This window comes from Coccidioides posadasii, chromosome 2 (assembly GCF_018416015.2).
Source record: "Coccidioides posadasii str. Silveira chromosome 2, complete sequence".
Classification (NCBI taxonomy): domain Eukaryota; kingdom Fungi; phylum Ascomycota; class Eurotiomycetes; order Onygenales; family Onygenaceae; genus Coccidioides; species Coccidioides posadasii.
Window position 1 is genome coordinate 1,508,643 of NC_089408.1, and position 13,818 is coordinate 1,522,460.

Consider the following 13,818-nt stretch of genomic DNA (forward strand, 5'->3'; position numbering starts at 1 on the left):
GCCCGTGTCTGGAGCGAATGATATCCAAACGCAGGGGGGCATGTGGCAGAGGCGCTTTTGAGATGCGGCAAAACCCCCCCGCCCGAGCTGGGATCCACAAGAGGTTCCTTGCAGGCTTTCGAGGACTCCGCAATAGGTGGGATATCGTTGAAATTGAAAACCGCGTGCGGCTCTTGGGAAAAATTGCTTGGGCAATGCCCTATTAAATCGACTACACCTGATTGGATAGAAGAACCTAATTATCCGTAGGACAGATAGGAAGTGGGATTCGCAGTATGTAAAGCGAAGCAGCTCGATGGAGATGTCCACGACAACACATTGCTAGAAGTGAATGTTTCACAGCCATAATTTTGCATTTCAGTGTCGACCCAGAAGAACCTCTTCTGACAGGAAATCCCGAGCCGAGAATTGTTTCTGTGAGCAACGCTGTGGAGGTCGACCGCAACACAGCCCGGCCCTCCCGCCCACGTGGGCGCAATTGATTGCCTAGCTTGATGTGCACGATGAATCAGACACGAGAAATCGCAGATCCACAGCACGCAAAGGCATCTCAGCTGGCGCAGGGCGATTGCGGACACCATGGGTGGACCAAATGCCGGTTTCACCGCAGCCATATTATTACTATAACAACTGAAGCTCAAGTTTGATTCGCGGTGGGGCTTCAAGGTTGAGGTCAGGTGAGCGCGGAGGAAGCGGGACAACGATGTTCCGGCTGCAGCGGCTGAAAGGCACGTGACGCTCCTCCGATGTCGTCACAGCCAGAATCTCTCAAGAGAGTGACTTGACGGCCACACGGCGGAAAAGCCTCTAACTGAGAGGACAAAAGATATCCTATATCCTAACTTGCTCCGTATAGCCTCTACAGCTGAAAGTCAGCTGGACGCAGCTTTACATCTCGTGTGTCCTAGAGCATAACCGACTTCGAATATCTTCCTCCAGAGTTATCGTCGACTGTGCAAAAATACATTACTTCTCCAACCATGTCCGAACCCATCCCAGAATCCATTCCTACGAGTCAGGACCCTCGTAGTAAACGTCCCTTGAAGCGCCGCGCACTCACGCCTGTCTCCGAACAGGCTAAGCAGCTCGACACCCTTTTCAAAGATCCTAGCAAGGAAATCCACATTCCCGCCACCTCCAAACCACGCACTGCCGCATCTCTCGCCCCACCGCCCGAAATTGTCGCCAATGTGCAAGGCTCATCTGCCGGTGCGGGCTCCGGTGAATTCCATGTCTACAAGGCTAGTCGGAGACGCGAATATGAGCGCGTGAGACTCATGGAGGACGAATTGAACCGGGAAAAGGCCAACGAGGAGTTTGAAAAGAAGAGAGAAGAAATGAAGCGCAAGGATGAAGAGAAGACAGAAAAGAATCGGAAGAAACGAGAGAAGCGGAAGGCAGCGAAGGCGAAGAAAGGCACCGGTGACGCCGGGAACGCCACGGGAAAGGCGGACGGTAGAACTGGGGTTGGTGTCTTGAATGGACCGGTGCTGCGTGAAAATGGACACGAAGGCCCTGCTCAATCGGAGCCATGCGAAGATCATACCGAAGTCCCGGGTGTTATTATCCATGACGAAGACTAGACTCGATCCTCCTATATGCAAAATAGTCGAGAAAAGTAAAAGGAGAAAGGCAAGGACCATGATACGTGTAGATTATGAATGATGTACTGTACGAATAAGATACCCAGGACAGCATTAATGTTGTTTTATTGCAATTACTTCCTTTGAGTCTATGCTATTTTATCTATCCGCAATGGGGAGACGAGCAGCCTACTCCTCGCCGCCACCGACATTGGCAGCTTGCTTCAAGGACTTGGCGCTGCAAATGTCATCGACACGGAGCAATAAGCAAGCAGACTAATGAGAAGGATGTTAGCCAAACTCAGTGATTCCAAGCACGGAGAAGTCTTCTTACCTCAACGGCAGTTTTGATGCTTTGTAGCTTAACCGCCTCTGGTTCCCACACACCGTATTCTCTCATGTCCACGATAGCGCCAGTGTCTCCGTCGATGCCATAACTGCTATGACCTTCAACTTGCTTGGCTCTCAGACCAGTCAAAACTCGAACAGGGTTCTGTCCTGCGTTCTGAGCCAATGTCCGTGGAATCACTTCCATCGCTTCGGCAACAGCCTTGTATGGCCATTGCTGGACACCCTCAACTGTTTTGGCCAACTGACCAAGTCTCACAGAGACGGCCATTTCAGTCGCACCTCCACCGGGTGATAGGCGAGGATGAAAAATGACATTTCGGGCAACCGCCATAGCATCTTGCAAGTTCCGCTCGATTTCGTTCAAAATATCTTTTGATGGTCCTCTAAGCAAAATTGTGCAGGCTTTCGGCTGCTTGCATTTGCGCATAAATGCAAAATATTCATCGCCAATTTTCTCAATCTCGAAAAGACCGCACTGAGTGCCCACATCCGATTCTTGCAAGTCATCGACACGATTAACGATGGTGGCACCCGTTGCACGGGCAATGCGGTTATTGTCCGTCTTCCGAACTCTACGTAGTGCAGTGACATTGTTTTTAACCAAGAAATGTTGAGCCAAATCTGGGTCAGTGTTAGCATACCAGATCCACTGCATTTGTTACGGTTGAATATCATACCAGATACGCCCTTCTCAGTGATAACAAGATCAGGCTTGAGGGCCAAAATCGCATCACACATATGCTTGATCTGTTCTTCCTCGATCTGCAAGATCTTATTCCAGTCCTCTTCCTTAGAGATCTCGATGTTCGTCTGTGACTCTCCCTTCTTGTATTCCAAAGGACAGTCAAGGAGAATGATCCTCGGGTTCTCAATTCTCCGCTTCATCTTTGGATGCGTAATGTCCTTGTTAATCATGACTCCGTCAATCACTTCACTGTCCTCAATCTGACCACCAGGGATCTTCTCAACACGAGCATATCGCTTAATATCGACCTCCCTCTTTCCACCACCAGCATCGAGGGAAACAGTGCGCACAGCTTTCAATGCCAGGCCGCACATGAGCTCGGACCACCGGGAAACAAATTTCGTGCCAATCGACGATTGTATTAAGCTGTACATTGCCTTGTCATCGTCGATGTCGACGGGTATGGAGATCTGCTCCACTATGGCAAGGGCATCACTGAGAGCTCGTTTAAACGCGGAAATGATGACAACGGGATGAATATTTCGTTCGAGTTGTGGAAGTGCGTATGCCAAAATCTCACCCGCTAATAATAAATTAGCATTTTACGATCTCTCAACAGCTCGACGCTCGCAACTCATACCTAAAATAATGACCGTAGTTGTTCCATCGCCAACTTCTTCATCTTGTGTCCGGCTCAGCTCGATCATACTTTTGGCCGCGGGGTGGGCAACTTCGATTTCTCTGAGAATTGCGTGGCCGTCGTTGGTCAGAACAATACCACCCATGGGATCGAGAAGCATCTTCAGCATGGCTTTCGGACCGAGACATGATCGAATAATATCTGCGACACTGCAGGTTGTCAGGTTGTATTGGAAATCGGTTGCTTGTTCGAGACCGTTGCTTACGTCTTTGCAGCTGTGATATTGGATAATTGAGCCTTCCTGCCGACCTGTCTATCCCCACTTTGGGTGTCTAGTAGATTAACGGTAAGTTTGGTGCTAGAATCATTGTAAAGAGGTATGCCATACTCATTACCACCACCGGAGCCTGCATTTTGGCGGGGTGCTATCCTTACCCACAGAGGGCAATGAATGCTGGTGAATCGAAGCAGAAAAAGAAAAAGGTGAACGCGCACAAATTGCAAAAAGAAGGCAAAGTGCAAATTAGTAGTTGGTTTAAACCAGTGACTACTATCAGAGCATGGAATTGAGGCTTCTCCCTACATCAAAGGTGAAGCTGTTGAGCTGCTCGGATCGCTTTTTCCATGTGGGCGGAACCATTTCAACCTAAACCGAAACTATCCTAGTGCATCACCAGCCCAACCACCGGCATCCCTCAACCCCCAACCTCATTCCTGTCTCTACGCATCTCCCAGGAAAGAGATCAAAAGCCCTGGTCACCGAATTCCTCCATATTAACCATGATACCAATTGTGAAAAGAAGACAGAACCGTGAAAGCTTGCGTCTTTGCTGCTACATGTTGTTGACAAAGTGGCCTGTGCATTCTTTTGTTGTCCTGTAACTGCCGCCTGTTGGCAAACAACAGCAGTCGCAGAGAGCCAGCCATGGTTGAATTCATCTATAGGCTTGAGATCAGCGGTCGGCTCTTTATCAACCCATCTAGAAAGCAATTAAGACTACATACTTGGGGGATCCGTCTTCGACAGAGTCGAGCCAGCGCCAAATTCTTCTGAATGTGGACGAAAGGTCTGGATAGAGATCTTCATACTGAGAGTATCTATATCCGGTGAATCCAGGAAGGTTTGCATAGTACCGCGAGTAGGGCGGTCCTTGGCGACTAGTTCCAACCTCATGGCCGCGCGGATATTCGGAGTATGATACCGGGGCTTGTTGAGAACCACCCGAGCTGTAATGTCGTGGTGCATACGGCGGGTGAACTAGTGTGGGGTAGGGCGGAGAGGCCTGCGGCTGCCGATATTGAGAGTCAGCAGGCTTTCTTCGATACCGACTACGATGAGGCACCGGGGACCCATAGGCGGTAGCGTTCTGAAGCTGCCGATACTCCGCGGGATGAGTGACTTGGATGTTCGGAGTTATAGGATCCTCCATCGCGTACAAAGCGCCTTGGATGTAGCGACGACGATCTACTATCGCTCTTGTGCTTGACGAGTTATCGCTTCCTGAAATTGGCTGCCGACTCTCGGTTGCGCTGGGACCATTAGCTGCTCTGCTGTTCCCATTGTCTGATCCATCACTTTCACTTGGGTCTGGTGTTGGATCTGGGTTCATAACGCGTAGCGGGCCCCTGGGGAATCCTGTGGTCGCAATGTCTCCAAGATTATTATCATGAAGACCGAAGGTCTCTTGAACGACCCTTAGTTGGTGGGCAATCTGACGCCTGTTGCTTGACTCGCCATCGGGGGTTTCTTCCGAACGAGTTTGCGGGTTGTGTGCGGCTCGCCCGGTGCCATCTTCGGCTTGACTTGCACGTGCACCGTTGGTGGTAGATTGGAATTCTCCAACATGGGCTCTCTCTCTTTCTGGCTTGGGAGATCCCACAACGTCCAAGCTGTTATTGCGGGTCAATCCTATGCCTCGGCCCCTACCACCCCCTTGATCGGGCATCGCCTGTTATCTCATTAACCACGCGTCACTATAGCTCAGAAGCTGGGACTATACCGTTGACTGTGGCAGTCGTTTTGCCCTTTCAGGCGTTGATGCTGCTAATTTCCACCAGTGGCAAGCGTGAAGAGCACTAAAAGGGTTTAAAACTACCAAAGGAACAATGAGATTGGGCTAATGTTGAAGAAAGTGAGAGTAACAACAGAAGCTCCCTCATGTTTGTTCTGAAGGATAGCTCCCCTTCCCTTTTCTGCTTAGCGTCCTTTTTTGCACAAAAGGGCTTCTCATTCACCCTGCAACCCCTGGCAACCAAGAAGGGACATTCTATATGTTTCAGAAAATTTCCACTACTCTCCTGCCTGTGCTCCATTAACGGTACATTCCTCTATGCTCAGCCGTTGAGATACCTATCTTTCACCTGTTTCTCTTTCTGCCATACTGGCAACCAGATATTCCATGCTTCTTTGGAATGCTCGATCCCATTCCAGTTCCCTTGACTTACGCAGTATTCTTGATCTATTTCCTACCCATAGGTCTGTGTGGAAAGGGCTGTTGGGCGGTCTCTATCATGTATTCCTATCGATACTGTTTGCGGTCAAGCTCGCAAAGATTGATACTAGGAGTACATGCCTCTCCATAGCCCCGTAAAATCCTTCGTTCTCCGAAAAAGGGACCAGAAGAGTAAAAGAAAGGCCCTTTAACCCTTTAAAATGACCATCTTCTTCTGGCACTTGGTTTCTAAACCTCAAATCTTATATACAACAATGCATTATCAGTCTGATATCGTATGCTACTTATGTGCCTATAGGGGGGTTTCTATTCGCTACGTCCAGGACTATGAGTGGAACAGCTGAATACCTTGATCGATCTGATCTTGTTTAGAGGAGGTTGGGATTGAAGCGCATGGTGCAGTTGTGTTTCTGAAAGTGAGGTCAAAGTGAATGTTCCGGAACACGTGTGATTATCATGTGATTAGACTCCTGGTGAGTGCTATATCCACATATTCGCAGTGGAATTTCCAGAACTGAGAGTGATGAACAGTGAGCTTTGATTATAAGAATCCAATCATTGGGAATGTATAGATAGAACATAATAAAATTCTAGGCATCATACGACGTAGGGTATATAAGACTCCGAGGCGGCACCGGGTGTTTGCTATCACATATAGGTCAAGAGTTACTAAAACAACAAAACATTAGGGGGTATACCAAGAAGAAGAGCTCTGTAACATAAGTAAAAGGACAGCCAAACAGAAGGACAGGGCAACTGCCTTCAGAATTCACGACTCTCGCCGATATCACAGACATCAAACACACCGGTCTCCGCGATGCCATTCTGTCTTAGAGCTTTCTTGAGCTTTCTAGGTGGCTCCAAGACATCCTCTTCTGTTAGAACCCATGTTCCCCAGTGCATCCCAAGAGCGTTTTGGCATTTAGTATCTTTGAATATATTGACTGCATCATGAGGATCTGCGTGCATCGGACTCATGATGAATCGGGGATCATACGCGCCAATGGGTATCAGCCCAAGCGTGAAAGGACCACGGTATTGGCCCACTTGGGCAAATGCTGGACAGTGTGGATAATTATGTCCAGGGCCGTAGTCGTCGACCTCTTTGGGGAGTTCAGGGACCGATCGGTATCCGGTGTCGCTATGGGTCGTTAGAATATCAAGTTCCCTCCGGAATGAACGAAGAAGGCTGCTGAAACCTACCCGGCAAAATACACTTTGGAACTACCCGATTCCACACTCCAAGAACCCCAGAGAGTCTGCGATCTATCCCACAACGTCCGAGCACTGATGTGTTGGCATGGAAGGCAACCAATACGAGCAAGGATATTCGACGCCTTATCTGAAGCGTCTCGAATGGACGTCACCTCGGCTGACTTAGTCAATGGTGATAAAGCAATGTCTCGTTCTTCCCACCAGTCCAGCTCAGTTACGTTGTGAATGCCACTCGAAGTGAACCATTGCTTGTTTCCAAGCGGAGCAAAGAAGTGGCAATTCGGATGACGCCGATGGATATCCTTAATGGTCGGGTAGGAAAGGTGGTCATAGTGGTTATGGGAAATTACAACAGCATCGATGAAAGGTATATCTTCCATCTTGCAGGGCATCTCTGTATAACGCTTTGGACCTAACCAACTAAAAGGAGAGCACCTGTCTTCAAAAACAGGATCGAACAGCACTCTCAATCCGCTTGGGAACTCCACATAGTAGCACGCATGCCCTAACCAAGTGGCCCTCAGCTTTGGCGTTTGCCGGCTGGGGAGGAACTCGGGCTTCCGCACCGGGACAGTAGGCGGAGTGGTATCAGGGACATTCGCCTCGCCAGAAAACCGCCGGCTACGAGTCCCCGTCAGGAATTGAGGTCAAGCAGCAAAGCATCACATTTCCCTAACTTCGACTTACGCTATCATTTTTCTGACTATTGTGAAAGCTGGGATCATGTGCCAGGACCTGCGACTCTGTTAGGCTTGATCGAAACCACGGGTGGGCGACCATTGCAACTCACGCCCACGGATTCCGGAACCCTCCTGACTTCACATGGTGAGCCTTTGCCTCCGCATCTTCAGGGACGGGTGACTGTGATGGAATAGACAGAGTCGCTGCATGAAGAACGGCTGCTGCGGTCGAAGCTGCCATAGGTGCGCAATGAAGGAACTCTGCCCCGTCGATAGGAACCGTTGAAAATAAGAATATACGCTTTTAAAGAACAATTGTAACTACAAATAGCTACTGTGCAGAGAAATTCTTTGGTCTGTACGGAGTAAGTTAAAAATATATATATACAGCTCTGCTGGCGACGACAAGATCACCCCCCCAAGAAAAGTGATCTGTTGGCAAGATGACATGCTGCTTGGCGGCTTGGAAGGCAGCACCCGTTATTAAGTCGGCGGAGTTAAGCGTGGAGCTATCGGCGTTATACGGTTGTCTGATTGGTTGATTTAACGAGCTAGTCCTATTATAGACTAGCGCGCTGATGGAACTGATCGGGGCAATATCGACGAGGTTTGCAGCTGCGATGAACGAGTTCGCCCGATGCCGAAGGTCTTCGTGGCCAGTCCATCGCCAGTCAAATGCCCAACGAGGATGGAGCAGCAGGTCTCCCACGATCAATGGAGCCTGCTGCAACTGTGGTGGACCAGCCATCCAATAAAGCGGCTGACTTGATCCTTCAAAGAAGACAAGCACCTGAAATTTCGCTTGCTAAGTCTGACCAGGGACTGTTAGCTCAGCTCTCAAGCAACCCATTTTTTACAGCCGTATGTTGCATTGGAGTGAACTGATATTGATATGCATTCCGCTGACGATCTGACGAACGTTCTAGGGCTTTGGTTTAGCAGGCCTTGGAGCAGGTCTCACCCTCGCCCAGAGAGGAATTCGCTATGGAGCCGCCCTTCTCCGCAGACGAATGCTTGTGGACGTCGAGATCAGTATAAAGGATGATTCTTACCCTTGGTTTCTACACTGGATGACCCTGTATCAGCGCTCGCAGCTTGCCAACGTGAGTCAGAAGGCTGGGTTCTTCGAATCGTTCCTTCGAAAGATTACGCCAGGCATGCGCCACCTGTCCATCCAGACTGAGAAGGTCGAACTGGCGAACGGAGCTCTCCAAACTCATTTCTCGCTGATACCGGGTCCGGGAAGACACGTGCTGCGATACAAGAACGCTTTCATATTTGTGAATCGGGTTCGGGAAGCCAAATCAAGGGACCTACAGACTGGCCGCCCTTGGGAGACGGTCACTCTAACGACTCTATATTCGCAAAGGCACATATTTGAGGATTTGTTCAGGGAAGCTCATGAGTACGCCGCCAAGTCGCATGAGGGGAAAACGGTCATTTACAACTCCTGGGGGACGGAATGGCGGCCGTTTGGACAACCTCGCCGTAAACGCCCTCTGGACTCCGTAATTTTAGAGGCTGGTGTCAAGGAACGAATAGTGGCGGATGTAAAGGACTTCATCGGCAGTGCCTCTTGGTATCACGATCGGGGCATTCCCTATCGACGTGGGTACCTCCTCCACGGCCCACCCGGCACGGGAAAGAGCTCTTTCATCCAGGCTCTAGCTGGCGAGCTGGATTACGACATCGCCATACTCAACCTCAGCGAGCGGGGTTTAACGGACGATCGGCTCAACCATCTCCTTTCTATCATCCCGTCCCGGACGTTGGTCCTATTGGAAGATGTGGATGCTGCATTTTCTACCCGGCGCGTACAAGCCGATGCAGATGGATATCGAGGGGCCAATGTGACTTTCTCCGGGTTGCTGAACGCCCTCGACGGGGTGGCCAGTGCTGAAGAACGGATCATCTTCCTGACGACGAATCATGTTGAGAGGCTTGATGAAGCTTTGGTTCGCCCTGGTCGCGTGGACATGACGGTTAGGCTTGGCGAAGCCACCAGGTACCAAGCCGCCCAGCTATGGGATAGGTTCTATGGTGAATTTGAACACTCCGAGGCATACAAGCAGCAGTTCCTCGAGAAGCTCGAGAAGGTTGGAATCCTCGAGGATGAAAACGGAAGAAGACCCGATCTCTCCAGGGCGACGAGTACTGCCGCCCTGCAGGGTCTGTTTTTGTACAACAAAGGCGATATGGCGGGCGCGATCGCCATGGCTGAGGAACTCGTAGGCGACGAAGCCGCTGACCAGGTTTCTGTGACAGGGTCAGTGCACAGCTGAAGAATTGAGAAGAGTGTAGGGGGTGTCGAGGCTGGGGTGACTGACAACCCCACAATGCTCCCTGTATAGTACATAATACCTCATAGTAGTTAATCATTCTCCAATTCCATGTACTTTGTAAGCAAACGTTGGAAATTTTTACCGCCCGACAACCCCAGTCCCATTGGCTTTTCGATGTTGATATCAAAGTTTCTCTCGGACATTCCGCTCAACGGCCGGAATTATGATTCACCGGCTTCGTGGTTGGACGGGTGCCGATTGGCTGAATAACTAAGCTTGCTCGCCGGCAGAGAAGTCCGCTTAACTAACTAGTTAGTCCGGTCTGCACAATAAACTCCACGCCAGACCTGAGGTCGACATCGAGATTCTTCAGGCCCTTGGGGGACATGCCACAAGGGTGCGAAACCGCTGAAGAAATCTTGCTCTTCCCTAACTGCTGGGTCAAAAAGGCTGTGAGGAGTTACGGTGACAAATTGTTTTGCAAAACGAAACCTTCTCCAGGCGCTGGCTGTGCTCTCAAATGCAGGGGAGTTCACCAATCGCTCGGCCATTCGTCCAGTTCGCAAGCGCCGTCACCCCAGAGGCCCACAGAGGAACCTTGCTCCTACGAATCATGCATGGAATTACCTTGGAATCAACAGCTTGTTTTGCATATCATGCAAGGTGACACCATGATGTCTGCTGGACGACCCATGATTTGCAGAGAGTGCCTTTTTGGGAGATCAGTCTGCAGCCCTTCAACCATGGTCAGTTGGCTAAAGTATGCTACCAATGCACGGTGGCGGCAAAAAGTCTGACCATGGCCGGAAGGATCTTGACCTGCCATTGGTTTCACGAGCGAGCTCACAATCAATTCGATATCCTACTGAAATTGGTGGGTTGTTGAGAATTTTGCGCTTCGAGTTTTAAATATCCCCTCTTGTCCAAATTTGGCCCCCATTTGGTGTTGCATATCGATCATAGTATTTAACGATCGTGCCCTTCGTACGGTGGCACAAGTCTCTTGCAGCAATGGCCCAAGCTCAGCAGTCCTTTCAGCTATTTCCCACTGTTCAGCCCCAAAACCACCCGCCCAGCGGCCACCCCAGGAAAGGCCACAGAAGGCGAACCACAAAGTCACCGAGTGTGTCGCCAGTGATCGAAGACGTCAAGGCCTCGGGACAAACTGAGGCTGTCATTCTTCGAATTATTGAAGATACCAATATCATTGTGCCGCCTCCGCCCGCACGAGCCCCAAGATCACGGTCGCCGGCCATCGCGTCAAAGTCCGTTGGGATATGCTCGGCTATCGTTACGCAGGAGTCGTGGAGTGGGACTCCTTCTCCCCCCCAGGTGTCAAGAGAGCAATCCCCGTCTGGGAGTGTAGTCGGGAACCCACAGGTTAAAGCCAGATCATTTTCCGCACCTTCTCCAGCTCCCAGCTCCATGCGTCCCCGGACACCAATCACGCAGCAAAACGGAAAGATGGGGACTGCAGAGTGTACGCCTAATAACAAAAATCCCTCATCTCCTCCGTTTTCTCGCTCAGAATCACCAAATTGCGCATCAAGTGCGTCGGTTCCCTCAGGTATTGAATCTCCGCCGGACGCCAAGAAATCCGCTCCTCCGCAGATGAAGTCCATATTCCCTGTCTATGACCCTAACGTTCCTCTCGATAAGCAAAAGTATTATCCTCACCGCTCATCGTCTCTCCCACAAAATGTCATCCTCACAGCTGAAACACCGAGTCCGCCGTCAATTCCTGTTGTCCCAAAGGTCAATACCTGTCCAAAACCTTCAGGAAATGAGCGAGGCCCTTTTGTATCGTCGGATGATGATCTTGCCAGGCTCTGGGAAGTTGCCAATGGGGGAGTGTTCGGAGCTAATCTAGGCACGTTCCAGTTACAAATGCAGAAGTAAATATATCCTAAGTACCCGGTGTCCTAGGTCAATATTAACTTGATATTAGGGTCGATGCACACACCTTTGTGCTTGGAACTCACTCTACTCCATTCTACACTCTTCGGACAAATCCTATGAATGATCTCGAGGTTCATAGGACCCATCCCAGCGAACCGAAAACAAAGTCTTCTATTGTGGCGTTAAATATTGGTGATCTCAGCGGCACAGGCCCCACGGGGATAGCGCTCACCTTGTTTCCCAAGCTGGCTGAAATCCTAACAAGAAAAGAAGCCATGGAGGTAGCACGACGGAATCAACTGTCTCCTCAACGAGCTATGGAAATCGAGAATGAAGCGGTGGTGAGATCGGAAGCCCAAAATTCTTGCATTCTTGAACTACAACCGGCGCAAAACCAATACAATCTTTATCATGCAGTGTTAATTGGAGATGAAATTCTTCCTGCCGCGAGGTTTGCAGTTTCACGGCCACTCAAAGAGCAGTCCGGACTCCTTCACGCAAGTGTTTTAAGATCATTACCTAACACGATTGCTACCCGTCAATATCCCAAAATACAAATTGCGGCTCCTGGGCACAGTTCAAACCGGGAAATCCCGTTGGCCTCCCTGGACATGGAAACTATGGCGTTATCTATATCTGCTGAACGGATACTCTCGACGGTTCCCTCATTTTACGCCATTGACACCATTGTCGCCGCGATCCTGACTGTCGCAATTTCCAACGAAACTTCGAAATCAGTCCTTGCACGCATGAACACCAAGCCTTCCAAACCAAACGGCTCCCCTGACCGGAGAGGCTCTATGACTTCGCAACATACTGTCGGCCGACCAGGCATCCAACTCATCGCCACCCAAGCTGAGCGTGAGGAAGTTGAGCAAGAAGCCGCATTGATGGAACAAATTCGCTCCGAACCTCGATCCCAAGGCAAAGCAAGATTCTCTCTCATGAGCATGTTCACCGGGAAGCTAGCAAGCGATGAAGCCGCGGATGTTAAACCCAAGCAGAAGAATAAGAAAAAGCCGGCTGCGATCGAGGACATTGACCTCGAACACTACGGTGCATACCGAGATAGCAAGCGTGCCGACGAGAAACTTCCTGGACTGACAAGAGCGCTGCTAAAGGGTATCATTTGGGTATTCTCGACAATAGTTTGGGTTTTGACAGTGGGAGTAAAATTTATCTCTTGTGCGGTGGTTACAGTGACAAAATGTGCGACACGCAAAAAGCCTTGAAGCGCCGCCCATGTTTTTGTGATGCTCTAATGACCCGATGATACTAAGAAGCGAAGCTCCTTTCGTGCCTGCTTTTTGACTTAATGAAACTGTTTTTTTGTCATTTACTCTGTCTTTTTTTCTTTTTTTTTTTTTTTTTTTTTTTTTTTTTTGGAAGAACCCGCCTGATGATACCCCTTTGATGTATAACTGCCTACGTATTGTTATGTGATATGCCTAACGTTATGCCCAATTGAGATACATTTAATCTTTGATTTGAATGTCGTACTCTGTATGCATGTACATACGTACATACTTCAATCTTCAAATCCACGACATGCAGCCAACTATTGGGTGCATAACTATGACTAGCCGCTAGTTATTCTCTCATTTCAAGACATAGAAAGCAGATGAAAGTATGGAGTTCCCAGTACTGCGTACAGAGTAGTTAATAAAAATACCCATAATTAGCAAATGTAATACTAAACAGCCATGGCATTCTCAGGCGTCTCTTGGTAGCATCGCAATAGCTGCACTTTGACATGTAGTTCCTATGCTGCAAGGTAAAGCGGGGGAGATTGCCCCCCCAAAAAAAAAAGGAAAGAGAAAAAGAAAGAGGGTATTCTGTATGTAGATCACATTGTTCGGCAAATACGTCCAAAGCTTCATTCATCTCAGATCTGGAACCACGGTAAATGTGGCGGAAACAAAACCAAGGAAAAAGAAAAAAAAAAGCAAAAAAAAATAAAGCAAAGAATTACAATTCGTAGAACCATGGTACACAATATGTGATATTCGAAACACAAAAATAATACACGG

At 49.3% G+C, this 13,818-nt stretch overlaps 6 protein-coding genes across 6 annotated transcripts; 3 read left to right on the forward strand and 3 right to left on the reverse strand.

The window, feature by feature from the left end:
* Positions 1 to 896: 896 nt before the first annotated feature.
* On the reverse strand, positions 897 to 3,796 carry CCT3 (T-complex protein 1 subunit gamma). The gene is made up of 6 exons (XM_003068700.2): positions 3,648 to 3,796; positions 3,525 to 3,591; positions 3,260 to 3,468; positions 2,612 to 3,202; positions 1,918 to 2,555; positions 897 to 1,859 (listed from the first exon to the last, which is right to left on the reverse strand). Exons 1-6 carry the CDS (start codon positions 3,670 to 3,672, stop codon positions 1,773 to 1,775), a joined length of 1,617 nt encoding a protein of 538 aa, XP_003068746.2. The 5' UTR covers positions 3,673 to 3,796; the 3' UTR covers positions 897 to 1,772.
* On the forward strand, positions 981 to 1,696 carry D8B26_003006 (uncharacterized protein; the record flags this gene model as incomplete). Its single annotated transcript, XM_003068701.2, has 1 exon — positions 981 to 1,696. The coding sequence occupies one exon, from the start codon at positions 981 to 983 to the stop codon at positions 1,581 to 1,583; it is 603 nt and encodes a 200-aa protein (XP_003068747.1). The 3' UTR covers positions 1,584 to 1,696.
* Positions 3,797 to 4,239: 443 nt separating the features above from the next.
* On the reverse strand, positions 4,240 to 5,440 carry D8B26_003008 (uncharacterized protein; the record flags this gene model as incomplete). Its single annotated transcript, XM_066124018.1, has 1 exon — positions 4,240 to 5,440. The coding sequence occupies exon 1, from the start codon at positions 5,203 to 5,205 to the stop codon at positions 4,240 to 4,242; it is 966 nt and encodes a 321-aa protein (XP_065980093.1). The 5' UTR covers positions 5,206 to 5,440.
* Positions 5,441 to 6,304: 864 nt separating this feature from the next.
* Positions 6,305 to 7,892, reverse strand: D8B26_003009 (uncharacterized protein). Its single transcript, XM_066124019.1, has 4 exons — positions 7,718 to 7,892; positions 7,615 to 7,662; positions 6,916 to 7,548; positions 6,305 to 6,853 (listed from the first exon to the last, which is right to left on the reverse strand). Exons 1-4 carry the CDS (start codon positions 7,846 to 7,848, stop codon positions 6,475 to 6,477), a joined length of 1,191 nt encoding a protein of 396 aa, XP_065980094.1. The 5' UTR covers positions 7,849 to 7,892; the 3' UTR covers positions 6,305 to 6,474.
* Positions 7,893 to 8,237: 345 nt separating this feature from the next.
* On the forward strand, positions 8,238 to 10,039 carry D8B26_003010 (uncharacterized protein). The gene is made up of 2 exons (XM_003068698.2): positions 8,238 to 8,468; positions 8,534 to 10,039. The coding sequence occupies exons 1-2, from the start codon at positions 8,283 to 8,285 to the stop codon at positions 9,887 to 9,889; spliced, it is 1,542 nt and encodes a 513-aa protein (XP_003068744.1). The 5' UTR covers positions 8,238 to 8,282; the 3' UTR covers positions 9,890 to 10,039.
* An 861-nt stretch (positions 10,040 to 10,900) lies between these two features.
* Positions 10,901 to 13,020, forward strand: D8B26_003011 (uncharacterized protein; the record flags this gene model as incomplete). The annotated part of the gene is made up of 2 exons (XM_003068697.2): positions 10,901 to 11,784; positions 11,838 to 13,020. 2 exons carry the CDS (start codon positions 10,901 to 10,903, stop codon positions 13,018 to 13,020), a joined length of 2,067 nt encoding a protein of 688 aa, XP_003068743.2.
* Positions 13,021 to 13,818: the final 798 nt, after the last annotated feature.

Bases quoted from the DNA above. Each gene is read 5' to 3' on its own strand.
- CCT3 (XM_003068700.2), bottom strand. From the start codon at position 3,672: ATGCAGGCTCCGGTGGTGGTAATGA. The intron at 2,556-2,611 runs GTATGATATTCA...ACACTGACCCAG, and splicing joins CACTGAGAAGGGCGTATCTG to ATTTGGCTCAACATTTCTTG. The intron at 1,860-1,917 runs GTAAGAAGACTT...CCTTCTCATTAG, and splicing joins GCATCAAAACTGCCGTTGAG to TCTGCTTGCTTATTGCTCCG.
- D8B26_003009 (XM_066124019.1), bottom strand. From the start codon at position 7,848: ATGGCAGCTTCGACCGCAGCAGCCGTTCTTCATGCAGCGACTCTGTCT. The intron at 7,663-7,717 runs GTGAGTTGCAAT...ACAGAGTCGCAG, and splicing joins GGGTTCCGGAATCCGTGGGC to GTCCTGGCACATGATCCCAG. The intron at 6,854-6,915 runs GTAGGTTTCAGC...AACGACCCATAG, and splicing joins TCCAAAGTGTATTTTGCCGG to CGACACCGGATACCGATCGG.
- D8B26_003010 (XM_003068698.2), top strand. From the start codon at position 8,283: ATGCCCAACGAGGATGGAGCAGCAGGTCTCCCACGATCAATGGAGCCT. The intron at 8,469-8,533 runs GTATGTTGCATT...CGAACGTTCTAG, and splicing joins GCAACCCATTTTTTACAGCC to GGCTTTGGTTTAGCAGGCCT.